Source organism: Syngnathus scovelli, chromosome 1 (assembly GCF_024217435.2).
Source record: "Syngnathus scovelli strain Florida chromosome 1, RoL_Ssco_1.2, whole genome shotgun sequence".
NCBI classification, from domain to species: Eukaryota; Metazoa; Chordata; class Actinopteri; order Syngnathiformes; family Syngnathidae; genus Syngnathus; species Syngnathus scovelli.
In genome coordinates, this window is record NC_090847.1 from 9676877 (window position 1) to 9690548 (window position 13672).

Consider the following 13672-nt stretch of genomic DNA (forward strand, 5'->3'; position numbering starts at 1 on the left):
ATCTAAGGCCCCATCCCTGAAGATGAGAGGCCAAGTGTGCTCAGCCTGCGTCAGAAGTGGTATGACGTACGGAAGTGAGGCATGGGCCCTGAAAACAGAACATGAAGACAAACTAAATAGAGCAGAAATGAGGATGATCAGATGGATATGTGGTGTGTCAATGAGGGAGGAAAAGACCAGTGAGGAGAGGCAGATTGCGATGGTACGGACATGTAGTGAGGAAGGACGAGAACGACTGGGTGAAGAAAGTCATGTCGTATAACGTAGAGGGAACAAGACCCAGTGGCCGGCCTAAAAATACCTGGCAGCCGACATGAAGGCACTCGGCATCAACCACGAGATGGCCATGGACCGTTCCCGGTGGAAGAAAGCCCCCTTCCCAGACTTCTTTTATTTTTTGACAAAGCACGCGCCGTGCGACTGTTCGTGGCCGGAGTTGCAAATTCCTCCCCCCCCCTCCACCCCCACCTTGTTTACAGTGTATTTAGCGGAGTTTTATTTTAAAGTCTAAGAAGAGGAAACCTGGTTTCCTTGAACGACAGTAAACCGCCATTCAAAATCACTCATTGACCCCAAAATGAGCGCGTTTACAAAAACGGTCATGGAGTTCAGTTCAGTTCAGTTCACGGTCTTCCAAAATATGAACGTGTTCATGAATGAGTTCATTGAATGCGTTGAGGTACAACACTGCCTGTTAAATATGGCACACGCATAGCGGTTGAGTTACGCATGCACGTCTCAGAACAGAAACACCAAAGAATCATTTTTCCTCGATTATATGAATTTTGAGATCATCTGGAGCCAAAATCGGGATCATGATTAAAATTTGGTTAATTAAGCAACCATACTTACTACACACGCTAAGTGTTCCCACTTTGTACTCATGTTACCTTTTTTTCCCACCACTCCTGGTAAACAATTAATCTAAGAGGGACATATGTTTGAATTCAGATTTTGCAGTAGTTCATTGTGTCATGTTTTGAACAACCTCATACTTTTAGCATGCAGTGAGCAAGACTCGGAGCCTGGAGCGAGGCTCACCTGCAGAATCTTATTGCACCTTTTTAAGACGCCGCAGCGCAACCCTGTGCCCCAGGATGGCATTAAGTCAGGTAATAAAAAAAGATTATATACTTATGTTTATGTTATGTTTCAAAAAGAGGGGGAAAAATAAGACTTTGCGACAACTTGCAGATAAGTCTTCTGTGGGTATCCGGTCATCATGTGACCGCCATCTCCTGGCGGCATCACAGAACAGCATAGTTGTGGGAGCTGTTTTTGCTGTTCTCAAAGCTGTCTTCATGTTAGGTAAGGAAGCGTGGTAGGTTACCAGAACAGCGGCCACAAGTTGACATTTGACACCAGTCTTGTTGTCGTTGCAGGTGATGCTGAGTTAAGGGGCTCTGGACTGTCTCACTCGGCTGGCCTTGATGACCTGTCAGAGGGCCGAAATGTCTCCATAGAAACAGCTAGCTTGGACGTGTATGCAAAGTATGTTCTGAAGACCATCTGCCAGCAGGTGAGCGTATCTGGCCGAACCCAAAAACATTTTTTTCCCTTCATTAATTAATTTAAGCATTGTGGAGGAAGTGAAGCAAAATCCAAACCTAAGCGATAAACAATTGTATGAAATATTGCTTGCAAAATGTGACACAAGGAACTTACACTGTCATTGTTCTGTGCTGACCTCTCGTTTTTCCACTCTACAGGAGTGGGTGGGGGAGCGCTGTCTGAAGTCTCTGTCTGAGGACAGCAGTGCCCTTCAGGATCCGGTGCTGGTCAACATTCAGGCCCAACGGCTGCTGCAGCTCATTTGCTACCCTCACCGGCAGTTGGACAGTGATGACGGTGACAACCCGCAGAGGCAGCGTATCAAACGAATCCTACAGGTTGACCATCTTTTTTTGCTTTTGCTGGAAGGTTAATTTCTTATGTTCTTTTATTAAAATTTGAGTGAACAGGCACCTTATTTTATAAATAGGTGCAATTTGAAGTGGGCCCTCTTCTGGCAGTGCCATGTCTTAGGGTGTTTTCACACCTGGACCCTTTTAATCATTACGGTGGGTCGTAGACACCGTATTTTCCGGACTATAAGTCGCTCCGGAGTATAAGTCGCACCAGCCATAAAATGCCCCAAAAAGTGAAAAAAACATATATAAGTCGCTCCGGAGTATGTCGCATTTTGGGGGGCAATTTATTCGACAAAATCCCACACCAAAAACAGTCATGAACGAGCAACAACAGGCTAAACGATAGGTATGCTAACGTGACAAACAAAAACAAAGAGCTGAGAATGGGCCTGACGTAACATATAGAGTAATTAAGGACAACTATTACATGAATAACATGTTTATAAAACCATCGGTGTCACTCCAATTCATTAAATAGCAACAACAGGCTAAACGATAGGTATGCTAACGTGACAAACACAAACAAAGAGCTGAGAACGGGCCTGACGTAACATATAGAGTAAGGACAACTATTACATGAATAACATGTTTATAAAACCATCGGTGTCACTCCAATTCATTAAATAGCAACAACAGGCTAAACGATAGGTATGCTAACGTGACAAACACAAACAAAGAGCTGAGAACGGGCCTGACGTAACATATAGAGTGATTAAGGACAACTATTACATGAATAACATGTTTATAAAACCATCGGTGTCACTCCAATTCATTAAATAGCAACAACAGGCTAAACGATAGGTATGCTAACGTGACAAACACAAACAAAGAGCTGAGAACGGGCCTGACGTAACATATAGAGTGATTAAGGACAACTATTACATGAATAACATGTTTATAAAACCATCGGTGTCACTCCAATTCATTAAATCCATCGATCGTTCTTTGTCAACAATGGGTGCGCGCGGCTGAGGGCGCTTGCACTTCAAAACATTCCACAGGCTCATATATAACGATAAACTATATTTCAAATAACTATAATATAAGCCAATAATATTATCAAACCATCCGTGCACTTTAAATCCATTAAATCCATCGATCAAATTCCTCGTCCTTTGTCAACATCGCCGCGCGTGCGCCCTGACGTCAGCCTTGTCTTTATTCCACAGATCTAGTATATAACTATATTGTAGCGTTAACAAAGTACAAGGATAGACGTGGGTTTGGTAAACGGCTCTTTGTTAAACAAAACAAACTTCCAAGCGTGTGGCGGCGTGGACTTCCAGACACGAGAGCTCCATGGCATAGGACCGGGCGTGCGTAATGGCCATGTCCGAGCCCCATGCACCGTTCGCGGACAGCCACCCGGCCGAGCGCCGGCACCCGACTCAGTAGAGTAGGACCGGGTGTGCGTAAAAGCCATAATAGTTTTTCAAACCTTCTATGTCACTCCAAATCCTTAATTCCTTCAAACTCTTTGTCCTCCGTGTCACTTAAAAATGATCACCGCTAATGATGCCGGTATTCCTTACGTTGGTACGTTTGTCCTTTATCTAAACAACCGCCGCGCCGCACCGTGCCACTGACGTCACTTGAAATAGTAATCCATTGGTACATCAGGGTTCTCCAAACTTTCTTTCTGCTGGTCGATTACTGTTTTCAGCTGCATATTTTACAACTTGAAGTTTGTAACCTGCAAAATATGAGTTTCTTTTTGGTGCCATTTTTCTTAAGCCCACCCAGTTGATGAGTCACGGCCAACGGTGAAATTTAGAGCGCCCTCATCCAGTTTCGTCTGAAAATATAATTTTTTTCAGATGTAGTTTTTTGTTTTGTTTATTTGGTTGTTTTAGCCAAAGTCTGCTTTATTGTCAATTTTTTTTCATATACCAAGACACACAAAGAGATTGAAATTACGTTCCCACTATCCCTCGGTGAGATAGTACACATATGCATACAAGCAACACAAAAAAAACCAAGCACGCACAAACAATGAATAAATAAGAGTGTTGAATAAATGATAAATAAACAAATAATAATAAATAATAATAATAAATATAAGAGGAGCAAAAATGGAGCAAGTGTACATACAGCAGACAGTGGACTTGGATATGGTGCTTTAAAGTGTTAATTGCTTTATTTGATGTTTTCTCTATTTTTTATGTTTTGAATATGTTCAAGATAAAGATATAAAAGCATGTGAAGTGATCAACTATACTAAAAATAATATGGGAAGTGGTCAACTATACTTGTAAGTAATGTGATGTCTTAATGATCAAGTAAACATTTGTGAAAAAAACATATATAAGTCGCTCCTGAGTATAAGTCGCCCCCCCCACCCAAACTATGAAAAAAAACCGCGACTTATAGTCCGGAAATTACGGTAGTTGTGATTTAATGCTGTCGTCGTTCCAAATTTCCAAAAGACATTCCGTTTCGTCTTCTCCCCAAACTATGCCGCGTCCAGGTGCCGTGGCAGAACTTTGAACGGCACATGCTTCTCTACGTTTACTATTAGAACCACAGTCACGACCACGACTTGCTGCTGCCATACTTTGGATTCTCTGTTCGAGTTTTGTTTTTGCGCCTGCAGTCACGTGACCAATCAACGGCAAGCCAAGGAGGTTATAATACAGTGCAAAAAGGCAAAGTGAACCCAGTGCGCTCTGTGTTCACAATGCACAGATTAGGTGAACTGTACCGTTGACTTTTTAGCGAGCCTCCTGAGGTGGTCTCAGTACGGTTCGTTTTAAAGGGGTCTGGGTACGGTTGGCGTGTTCACATATGCACAAAAAATGCTGAGTCATCAATCTGAGTTCGTTTAGAGGGCTGAAAGGGACCAAGTGTGAAAACACCCTTAATCTCCACAAATTAACAGAATGAAAAATGAAATAAACTCTGTTCTTATAGAATATGGACCAGTGGACAATGAGACAGTCATCTCTGGAACTTCAGCTGATGATCAAACAGAGCACAAACAATGCAAGTCACTGGACCATTACAAGCTAGTAGCATCCATGACCACCATTTATAACACATTGTTGTAATTTCCCTTTTGCAGGAGCTCTATTCTCTTTTAGAGAACATAGCCAAGGCCACAATCGAAGTGTTTCAAAAATCAGCTGAGCTGAACTCCAATAACCCCTCAGGGAACGGCGCAGTGCTCCAAAGTGGCTCTGCGTCCAACAGCAGCAGCACCACCAGCAAGATAAAACCTATTTTAAGGTGAGCGTATTGAAAAGTCTGGGCGATAAGGCCTTAAAATAAAAAAAATTGAATGTTTTTTTTCTTCTTCCTTAGAGATGACATTATTTTGTGCTGTCTGTTTCAGTTCGTCCGAACGGTCAGGTGTGTGGCTGGTGGCTCCGTTGATAGCCAAGCTTCCCACTTCAGTTCAGGGACATGTTCTGAAGGCAGCCGGAGAAGAGCTGGAGAAAGGACAGCACCTTGGTTCGTCCTCACGGAAGGAGAGGGATCGCCAGAAGCAGAAAAGGTAACTGACAATTATTTTTCATCACTGGATCCCTGTATGATGCTTGTCAACCCCCCCCTTCCATTTCTCAGTATGTCCCTGCTAAGCCAGCAGCCATTCCTGTCTTTGGTGTTGACCTGCCTGAAAGGTCAGGATGAACAGCGGGAGGGTCTTCTCACCTCCCTCTACAGCCAAGTTCAGCAGATTGTCACTAACTGGAGAGAGGACCAATATCAGGACGACTGCAAGGCCAAGCAAATGATGCACGAGGCCCTGAAACTGCGGCTCAATCTTGTAAGGAAACTTTTATAAAAAAAAAAATCTGGATTAAAAATCAAATTGGGCACCTTTATAGATACACAATTTCATGTTTATTTAATTGATTCAATGCTTAAAATGTCTACGTATATAGCATACTGGATTTGCACTTTGTAGCTTGATTTATTTTTCATTAAATGACTGTCAGTAAAAACAAATCCATCTGTCTGTGGGAAAATATGGCTAGAGCAGAGTCAGTTGTTGCTGCCATTTTATAAATCGTACATGAACGTTAACTGTACATTTGCCCGCCACTAACAAGGTGGGCGGCATGTTCGACACGGTACAACGCAGCACCCAGCAGACCACCGAGTGGGCCGTCCTCCTACTCGACATCATCAGCAGCGGAACGGTTGACATGCAGTCCAATAAGTGAGCCAAGCCACTTTTTCACCACCGTCAATCGTGTGGATGCGTAACATGGTCTCAAAGTTTCTAATTCTGTCCAACAGTGAGCTCTTCACAACCGTGCTGGACATGCTGAGCGTACTGATTAATGGCACGTTGGCTGCAGACATGTCCAGCATCTCTCAGGGCAGCATGGAGGAGAATAAGAGGGCCTACATGAATCTAGTCAAGAAGCTCAGGGTAAGAACAACACTTCGTTCTTGCTCCAGCTGGAACGATAGTCACATTTTAGTTCTTGGAGTAATTTGTATTACTATTGGTATTTGTACAGCATATTGATGATCTATCCAGGAACTCCCGAAGTGGTGTTTGCGATGCAAGACTAGAATAATTTAGTTAAACACTAAAGCACTAAAATTCCTGAAACTTAAAGCGGAAACATCTGTTGTAAGCTCTGATGATACTTACAGCATTATCTTGCTGGGAACAGAAAGATGAAACTGTTAATATGATCTGTTTTAAATTGGAAGCCCATGGCCATACAAATTCCACTTCACCCACTAGTCAGTGTAACCATAACATGACTGCATCAAAGGAGGCATGGTATATTTCTGAGGCTACACTTTTCTGACTTCTGAATATTCAAATTTGGAGTTACAGAATGTTTAGTTGGCCTGGAATGGCAGAAAAGTGCCAAAAGTCTTAAGTGTAAAAGTTGTACAACAAATAATGACATATTTAAGTCACAAGTTATATTTTAATTTTAAAAAATGATTATTTCTTCTCGTTTTACATTTTTTCAGCATGTCCAAAATTATCTTAATTATACCACATCTTAATGTATATTTGGTTAAAATGTTCACACTACAAGTTAAGAGGATCCTTTAAAATGTTTTACTCAAAATCATAAGCAATGAACCAGTTTCTTGTGTGATTTAACATAAAGAATCACTTTAAAATTGGTCACCGGTTTAATAGCTTTAGCTTATGCCATTTGGTATGAAAACAGTTAATAACTGTTATTGTAAACAAATTTATGAATTGAACAACCTCTATGATACATGCACAAAAATACAGTGGAGCCTCGGTTTTCGACCACAATCCGTTCCAGAAGGCTTTTCGAGAAGTGAATCGTTCGAATTCCGAATCATGTTTTCCCATTACAAATAATGGAGAAAAAAAAAATCCGTTCCCTGCAAAAAACACCTTTTTTCAGCATTTTTTCATTTGCGCATTTTTTGTCCGATCGCGCAACTGCAGCGCACCACCGAACATGCAACGGTAGCGTGTTGCCGACCGCGCAACTGCACCGCGCAGGTCGCATTATTGTAACAGACCCGTCACTGAAATTTAGAAAATAGTTTGAAAGTCCTGATGTACTTTCCAAAATTTAAGTGGACCTCAGTGCGCAGGGAGCTTAATTTTGTCCGATCGCGCAACTGCAGCGCACCGCCGAACGCGCAACTGCACCGGGCTGGTCGCATTATTGTGACAGAGCCGTCGCTGAAATTTAGAAAATATTTTTAAAGTTCTGATGTACTTTCCAAAATTTAAGTGCACCTCAGTGCGCAGGGAGCTTAATTTTGACCGATCGCGCAACTGCAGCGCATCGCCGAACGCGCAACCGTAGCGCGTCGCCGACCGTGCAACTACACCGCGCTGGTTGCATTATTGTGACAGAGCCGTCGCTGAAATTTAGAAAATATTTTTAATGTCCTGATGTACTTTTCAAAATTTAAGTGGACCTCAGTGCGCTGGGAGCTTAATTTTGTTCGATCGCGCAGCCGCAGCACGCCGGGCGCTCACTGTCACATAGCTTTAAGAGCGTCTTTTTGTTTTAGGATGGCTTTACTGCTCCCACTTGCTTCCTTTGGAGGCATGATTAGAGTTGATGCAATCCTCAGAGTAACGAGAATGTAATAACGAACGGAGTCAGTTGGCATGCGGATCCTCTCGGCTCATCTCGCAAGGTTCAACAACCGAAATTTCATCCGACATCCGAAGCAAAAGATCTCGAATTTTTTTATTTGAATACCGATTTGTTCGAGAACCGGGACGTTCGAAAACCAAGGCGCCACTGTATATCAATAGGACGATGCCTGGTGTGATATATTGAGCTTGTGCATTGTGTAGTTTTTTTATTCATGTAATTGCTGCAATATTTGCCGTGTCTGCAAAAACTCAGTGTCAGTTCTTCAGTGTACAAAGGCATCTTCACCATTCAAGATTAACATATTTCTAAAAATTTTCATGCGTCTGCAGAAGGAGCTTGGGGATCGGCAGTCGGAAAGCTTGGAGAAGGTTCGCCAGCTGCTGCCACTACCTAAGCAAACACGTGATGTCATCACGTGTGAACCTCAGGGTTCACTGATCGACACCAAGGGGAACAAGATAGCTGGTTTTGAGAAAGAGGTAAGCTGTTGTAGAGTGACGGGTATCAATCACCAAGCTGTTGTTTTAAATCAGGGAAGAGCAAACTATGACCACCTGGCTACATGGTATACAGCCCACAGTGTTTGTTATCAAGAGTCCTGTAATATCTGTAGCATTAATTTAGCTTTTTTTTTTTTTTCCATGAAAAAAGCATCTCACTAAGTCATTTGTTGTCCAAGTTATTGTAACTAATGAAATAATAAAAAATCATCAGGTTTACATATACATGTGGATTTTTTTCAATTCATTAATCCATTGACAAAAAATTAAATAGTTATATTATTCTACATACGTTATTTTAAATATCATCAAATACTTATTTTGCCATTATTGAACTGATTATAAATAATTTAACTGCAAATTAGAGTGAATTATTTCAATTTTAACAAACTATTTTGCATACACAATTCCACCTAACAGCCCCAATGCTGACTAAATGTATAATTTCCATCAGGGGCTTCAAGTGTCGACCAAGCAGAAGATCTCCCCCTGGGACGTCTTCGAGGGCCTCAAACACTCAGCCCCTCTTTCATGGGGCTGGTTCGGTACGGTGCGCATGGACCGCAAGGTGACCAAATTTGAGGAGCAGCAACGCTTCCTACTCTACCATACGCACTTGAAGCCCAAGCCGCGCAGCTACTACCTGGAGCCGCTCCCACTGCCGCCCGAAGAAGAGGAGCCGCTGACACCTATCTCGCAGGAGCCCGAGAAGAAGATGCTGGAGGCCGTGAAGCCAGAGAAGAGCGTGCCCTCCGTGCCCTCTGATTCCAACAAGAAAAAGTCAAACAAGAAAAAAAAGACTCCGTCGGCAAAAACTGAGGTTTGGAAATCTTCTTGTGCTTTGTTTCAATAGTTTTAGAAAATAAGTTATACTCGGTATTTCTTTGACTACTGACCTTGTTCACTCTTACTTTCTAAAGGATTACGTGAACCGTACGCCTGGTGTGAGCTACGGAACAAACATGCCACCAGAGCTCATGCAGAATCCTTACAGCAGGTTGCCCTATGGCCAGCAGAGCATGGGCATGTACACACAGAACCAGCCTTTACCTCCTGGTCAGTACTTAATACCAGCATATTTAAAAGAGACATATTATGGCTCACTTTCTAAAACTGGTCCTAGATGTCTTCAAGAAAAGTCTCTGCCATTCTTCTACTAAAAAACTCAAAGGTGAATTATGAATAAGAAAAAGACTTACAGTGCCGTGAAAAAGTTTGTGAACCCTTAGGATTTTACAATATATTTGCATTTTTTTAAAGAAATAACGGAGACAAGTTCACAATAGTGTTACAGAATGGTGACACATTGCCATTATGGCTGAATACAAATTAATAGGACTACCGTATTTTCCGGACTATAAGTCGCTCCGGAGTATAAGTCGCACCAGCCATAAAATGCCCCAAAAAGTGAAAAAAAACATATATAAGTCGCTCCGGAGTATAAGTCGCATTTTGGGGGCAATTTATTCGACAAAATCCCACACCAAAAACAGTCATGAACGAGCAACAACAGGCTAAACGATAGCAACAACAGGCTAAACGATAGGTATGCTAACGTGACAAACACAAACAAAGAGCTGAGAACGGGCCTGACGTAACATATAGAGTGATTAAGGACAACTATTACATGAATAACATGTTTATAAAACCATCAGTGTCACTCCAATTCATTAAATAGCAACAACAGGCTAAACGATAGGTATGCTAACGTGACAAACTCAAACAAAGAGCTGAGAACGGGCCTGACGTAACATATAGAGTGATTAAGGACAACTATTACATGAATAACATGTTTATAAAACCATCGGTGTCACTCCAATTCATTAAATAGCAACAACAGGCTAAACGATAGGTATGCTAACATGACAAACACAAACAAAGAGCTGAGAACGGGCCTGACGTAACATATAGAGTGATTAAGGACAACTATTACATGAATAACATGTTTATAAAACCATCAGTGTCACTCCAATTCATTAAATCCATCGATCGTTCTTTGTCAACAATGGGTGCGCACGGCTGAGGGCGCTTGCGCTTCAAAATATTCCACAGGCTCATATAACGATAGATAAACTATATTTTAAATAACTATAATACAAGCCAATAATATTATCAAACCATCCGTGCACTTTAATTCCATTAAATCCATCGATCAAATTCCTCGTCCTTTGTCAACATCGCCGCGCGTGCGCCCTGACGTCAGCCTCGTCTTTATTCCACAGATCTACTATATAACTATATTGTAGCGTTAACAAAGTACAAGGATAGACGTAGGTTTGGTAAACGGCTCTTTATTAAACAAAACAAACTTCCAAGCGTGTGGCGGCGTGGACTTCCAGACAGACCGGGCGTGCGTAATGGCCATGTCCGAGCCCCACGCACCGTTCGCGGACAGCCACTCGGCCGAGCGTCGGCCCCCGACTCAGTAGAGACCGGGCGTGCGTAAAAGCCATAATAGTTTTTCAAACCTTCTATGTCACTCCAAATCCTTAATTCCTTCAAACTCGTTGTCCTCCGTGTCACTTAGAAATGGTCACCGCTAATGATGGTAGTCCTTGTGTGGGCACGTTTGTATGTAAACAACCGGCGCGCCGCGCTACTGACGTCACTTGAAATAGTAATCCATTGGTACATCACGGTTCTCCAAACTTTCTTTCTGCTGCTCGATTACTGTTTTCAGCTGCATATTTTACAACTTGAAGTTTGTAACCTGCAAAATATGAGTTTCTTTTTGGTGCCATTTTTCTTAAGCCCACCCAGTTGATGAGTCACGGCCAACGGTAAAATTTAGAGCGCCCTCATCCAGTTTCGTCTGAAAATATAATTTTTTTTGGTTGTTTTATCAAAGTCAAAGTCTGCTTTATCGTCGATATATTTTTTTATATACTAAGACACACAAAGAGATTGAAATTACATTTCCACTATCCCTCGGTGAGATAGTACACATATGCATACAAGCATCACAAAAAAAAACCAAGAAGGCACTAACAATGAATAAATAAGAGTATTGAATAAATGATAAATAAACAAATAATAATAAATAATAATAATAAATATAAGAGGAGCAAAAATGGAGCAAGTGTACATACAGCAGACAGTGGACTTGGATATGGTGCTTTAAAGTGTTAATTGCTTTATTTGACGTTTTCTCTATTTTTTATGTTTTGAATATGTTCAAGATAAAGAAATAAAAGCATGTGAAGTGATCAACTATACTAAAAATAACATGGGAAGTGGTCAACTATACTTGTAAGTGATGTCTTAATGATCAAGTAAAAATTTGTGAAAAAAAACATATATAAGTCGCTCCTGAGTATAAGTCGCCCCCCCACCCAAACTATGAAAAAAACCGCGACTTATAGTCCGGAAATTACGGTATATTTTAACTATAAACACACAAGAATAACAAAATAATGAAAACGCAGTTGTGAATAAGTTTGTGAACCCTTGCCAACAGTCAGAGTTAATAGCTTGTTGCACCTCCTTTAGCAGCAATGACTTCTTGCAATCTTTTCTTGTAAGTACTGACGAGTCTCTCACATCGAGCTGGGGAGATTTTGGGCCACTCCTCCCTGCAGAACTGCTTCAGTTGTCCAAGGTTTGATGGTTTTCTTTGGTGCACTGCTTTTTTCAGGTCCGACCACAACATTTCTATCGGATTTAAGTCTGGACTTTGACTGGGCCACTCCAGAACATTGAATTTTTTCTTTTTGAGCCATTCCGATGTTGATTTACTTGCATGCTTTGGATCATTGTCCTGTTGCAGCATCCAGTTTCTTCCTAACTTGAGCTTCTTTACAGACGGTTTAACGTTTTCTTCCAGAATATTTTGGTAAACCTCGGAATTCATGATTCCTTCTATGATGGTAAGTTGCCCTGGTCCTGCTGCTGCAAAGCAGCCCCATACGAGTACTCGTCCTCCTCCATGTTTTACAGTAGGGATGAGGTGCTTTTGTTGATAAGCTGTGTTTGGTCGTCTCCAAACAAATCTGTTTTGATTTTGGCCAAAAAGTTCTATTTTAGATTCATCAGTCCATAAAATGTTGTTCCAAAATTCTTGAGGCTTTCCTATGTGCTCTTGAGCAAATTTTAACCGAGCTGCAATATTCTTTTTTGATAGTAATGGCTTCTTCCTTGCTACCCTTCCATGAAGGTTATTCTGAGCCAGTCTTTTTCTGATGGTGCTGTCATGAACTTCAATTCCTTTGCTTGAGAGAGATTTCTGAAGGTCTCTAGAGGTAAGTCTGGGGTTATCAGTGACTTCTCTCACCATCTCTCTTTCTGCTCTGCCTGTTATCTTCCTTGGACGACCAGATCTTCGAAGTGAAGTAGTTACTCCATGTTCTTGGTACTTGTAAATCACTTGTCTTACAGTTGAAACATGTAGCTGCAGATCTTTGGCTATGGTTTTGTAACCTTTTCCAGATTTGTGAGCTGCAATTATTGCTCCTCTGTGGTCTGGAGACAGCTCTTTAGATCTTCCCATTGCTAGATTTGTAATGTTTGTGTCCACGCAGGTATAGCTCTACTAAATGACAAGTACATTCAGGTGCGTATACAACAAGTGTGGCTTTAAGGTCTGTCAAGTCACATGAAATTACCCGAAGTCATCTAGTATTGAAAGACATGTCACACAGTCAGTTTTAACTTCTATAGGTGGAAAGGTTCACAAACTTATTCACACCTGTGTTTTGATTTTTTTGCTATTTTCTTATGCTTCCTGTTAAAACAGGGTTTTGCAGATTTGTGTCAATGCTAACTAGCCTTGTGTCAATATCCTGTAACACTTTTGTAAACTTGTCACCGTCATTTCTTTAAAAAAAGTGCAAATATATTGTAAAATCCTAAGGGTTCACAAACTTTTTCACGGCACTGTACAAATTATGGCACACCTAATATCCTCTCATTGGTGCCAATCACTCAATATATTCTTTATTCTCAGCGAAAAGCGCTATTACAGTAGCTAAACCATTGAGAGAGTCCTCTTCATCACTCACCACCCAAAATGGAAGAAAAATAAGTTCTTAACTAATATTCAGTAACTTCATGTTGTGTCATTGCGCTCAAAGTTCTTTCAGAGTCTCCGCTTATGCATGATCTGTCTGTCATGCTGACTTGGTAGTTTTGGTAGTCTTTCCTGGTGCCTCTCTGAATGCTGCGCCCTGCTGTGCAGTATGCATACATTTTGACC

The 13672-nt window shown here is 41.4% G+C and overlaps 1 protein-coding gene and 1 long non-coding RNA gene across 7 annotated transcripts in view; both read left to right on the forward strand.

Annotated features, from left to right (window-relative positions):
* Nucleotides 1-13672, forward strand: part of med12 (mediator complex subunit 12) — a 32619-nt gene that overhangs the window by 14773 nt on the left and 4174 nt on the right. For all 6 annotated transcript variants that reach the window (XM_049745673.2, XM_049745841.2, XM_049745760.2 and 3 more), the window contains exons 23-35: nucleotides 1002-1112; nucleotides 1195-1308; nucleotides 1383-1519; nucleotides 1710-1889; nucleotides 4821-4892; nucleotides 4972-5135; nucleotides 5242-5403; nucleotides 5475-5676; nucleotides 5963-6072; nucleotides 6153-6288; nucleotides 8311-8460; nucleotides 8936-9301; nucleotides 9402-9537. In XM_049745673.2, the coding sequence (XP_049601630.1) occupies nucleotides 1002-1112; nucleotides 1195-1308; nucleotides 1383-1519; nucleotides 1710-1889; nucleotides 4821-4892; nucleotides 4972-5135; nucleotides 5242-5403; nucleotides 5475-5676; nucleotides 5963-6072; nucleotides 6153-6288; nucleotides 8311-8460; nucleotides 8936-9301; nucleotides 9402-9537 (2040 nt within the window). The remainder of the gene's footprint in view (nucleotides 1-1001; nucleotides 1113-1194; nucleotides 1309-1382; nucleotides 1520-1709; nucleotides 1890-4820; nucleotides 4893-4971; nucleotides 5136-5241; nucleotides 5404-5474; nucleotides 5677-5962; nucleotides 6073-6152; nucleotides 6289-8310; nucleotides 8461-8935; nucleotides 9302-9401; nucleotides 9538-13672) is intronic.
* LOC137840469 (uncharacterized) lies at nucleotides 1899-4218 on the forward strand. Its single transcript, XR_011087144.1, has 2 exons — nucleotides 1899-2256; nucleotides 2389-4218. It is a non-coding gene; the product is annotated as an uncharacterized lncRNA (long non-coding RNA).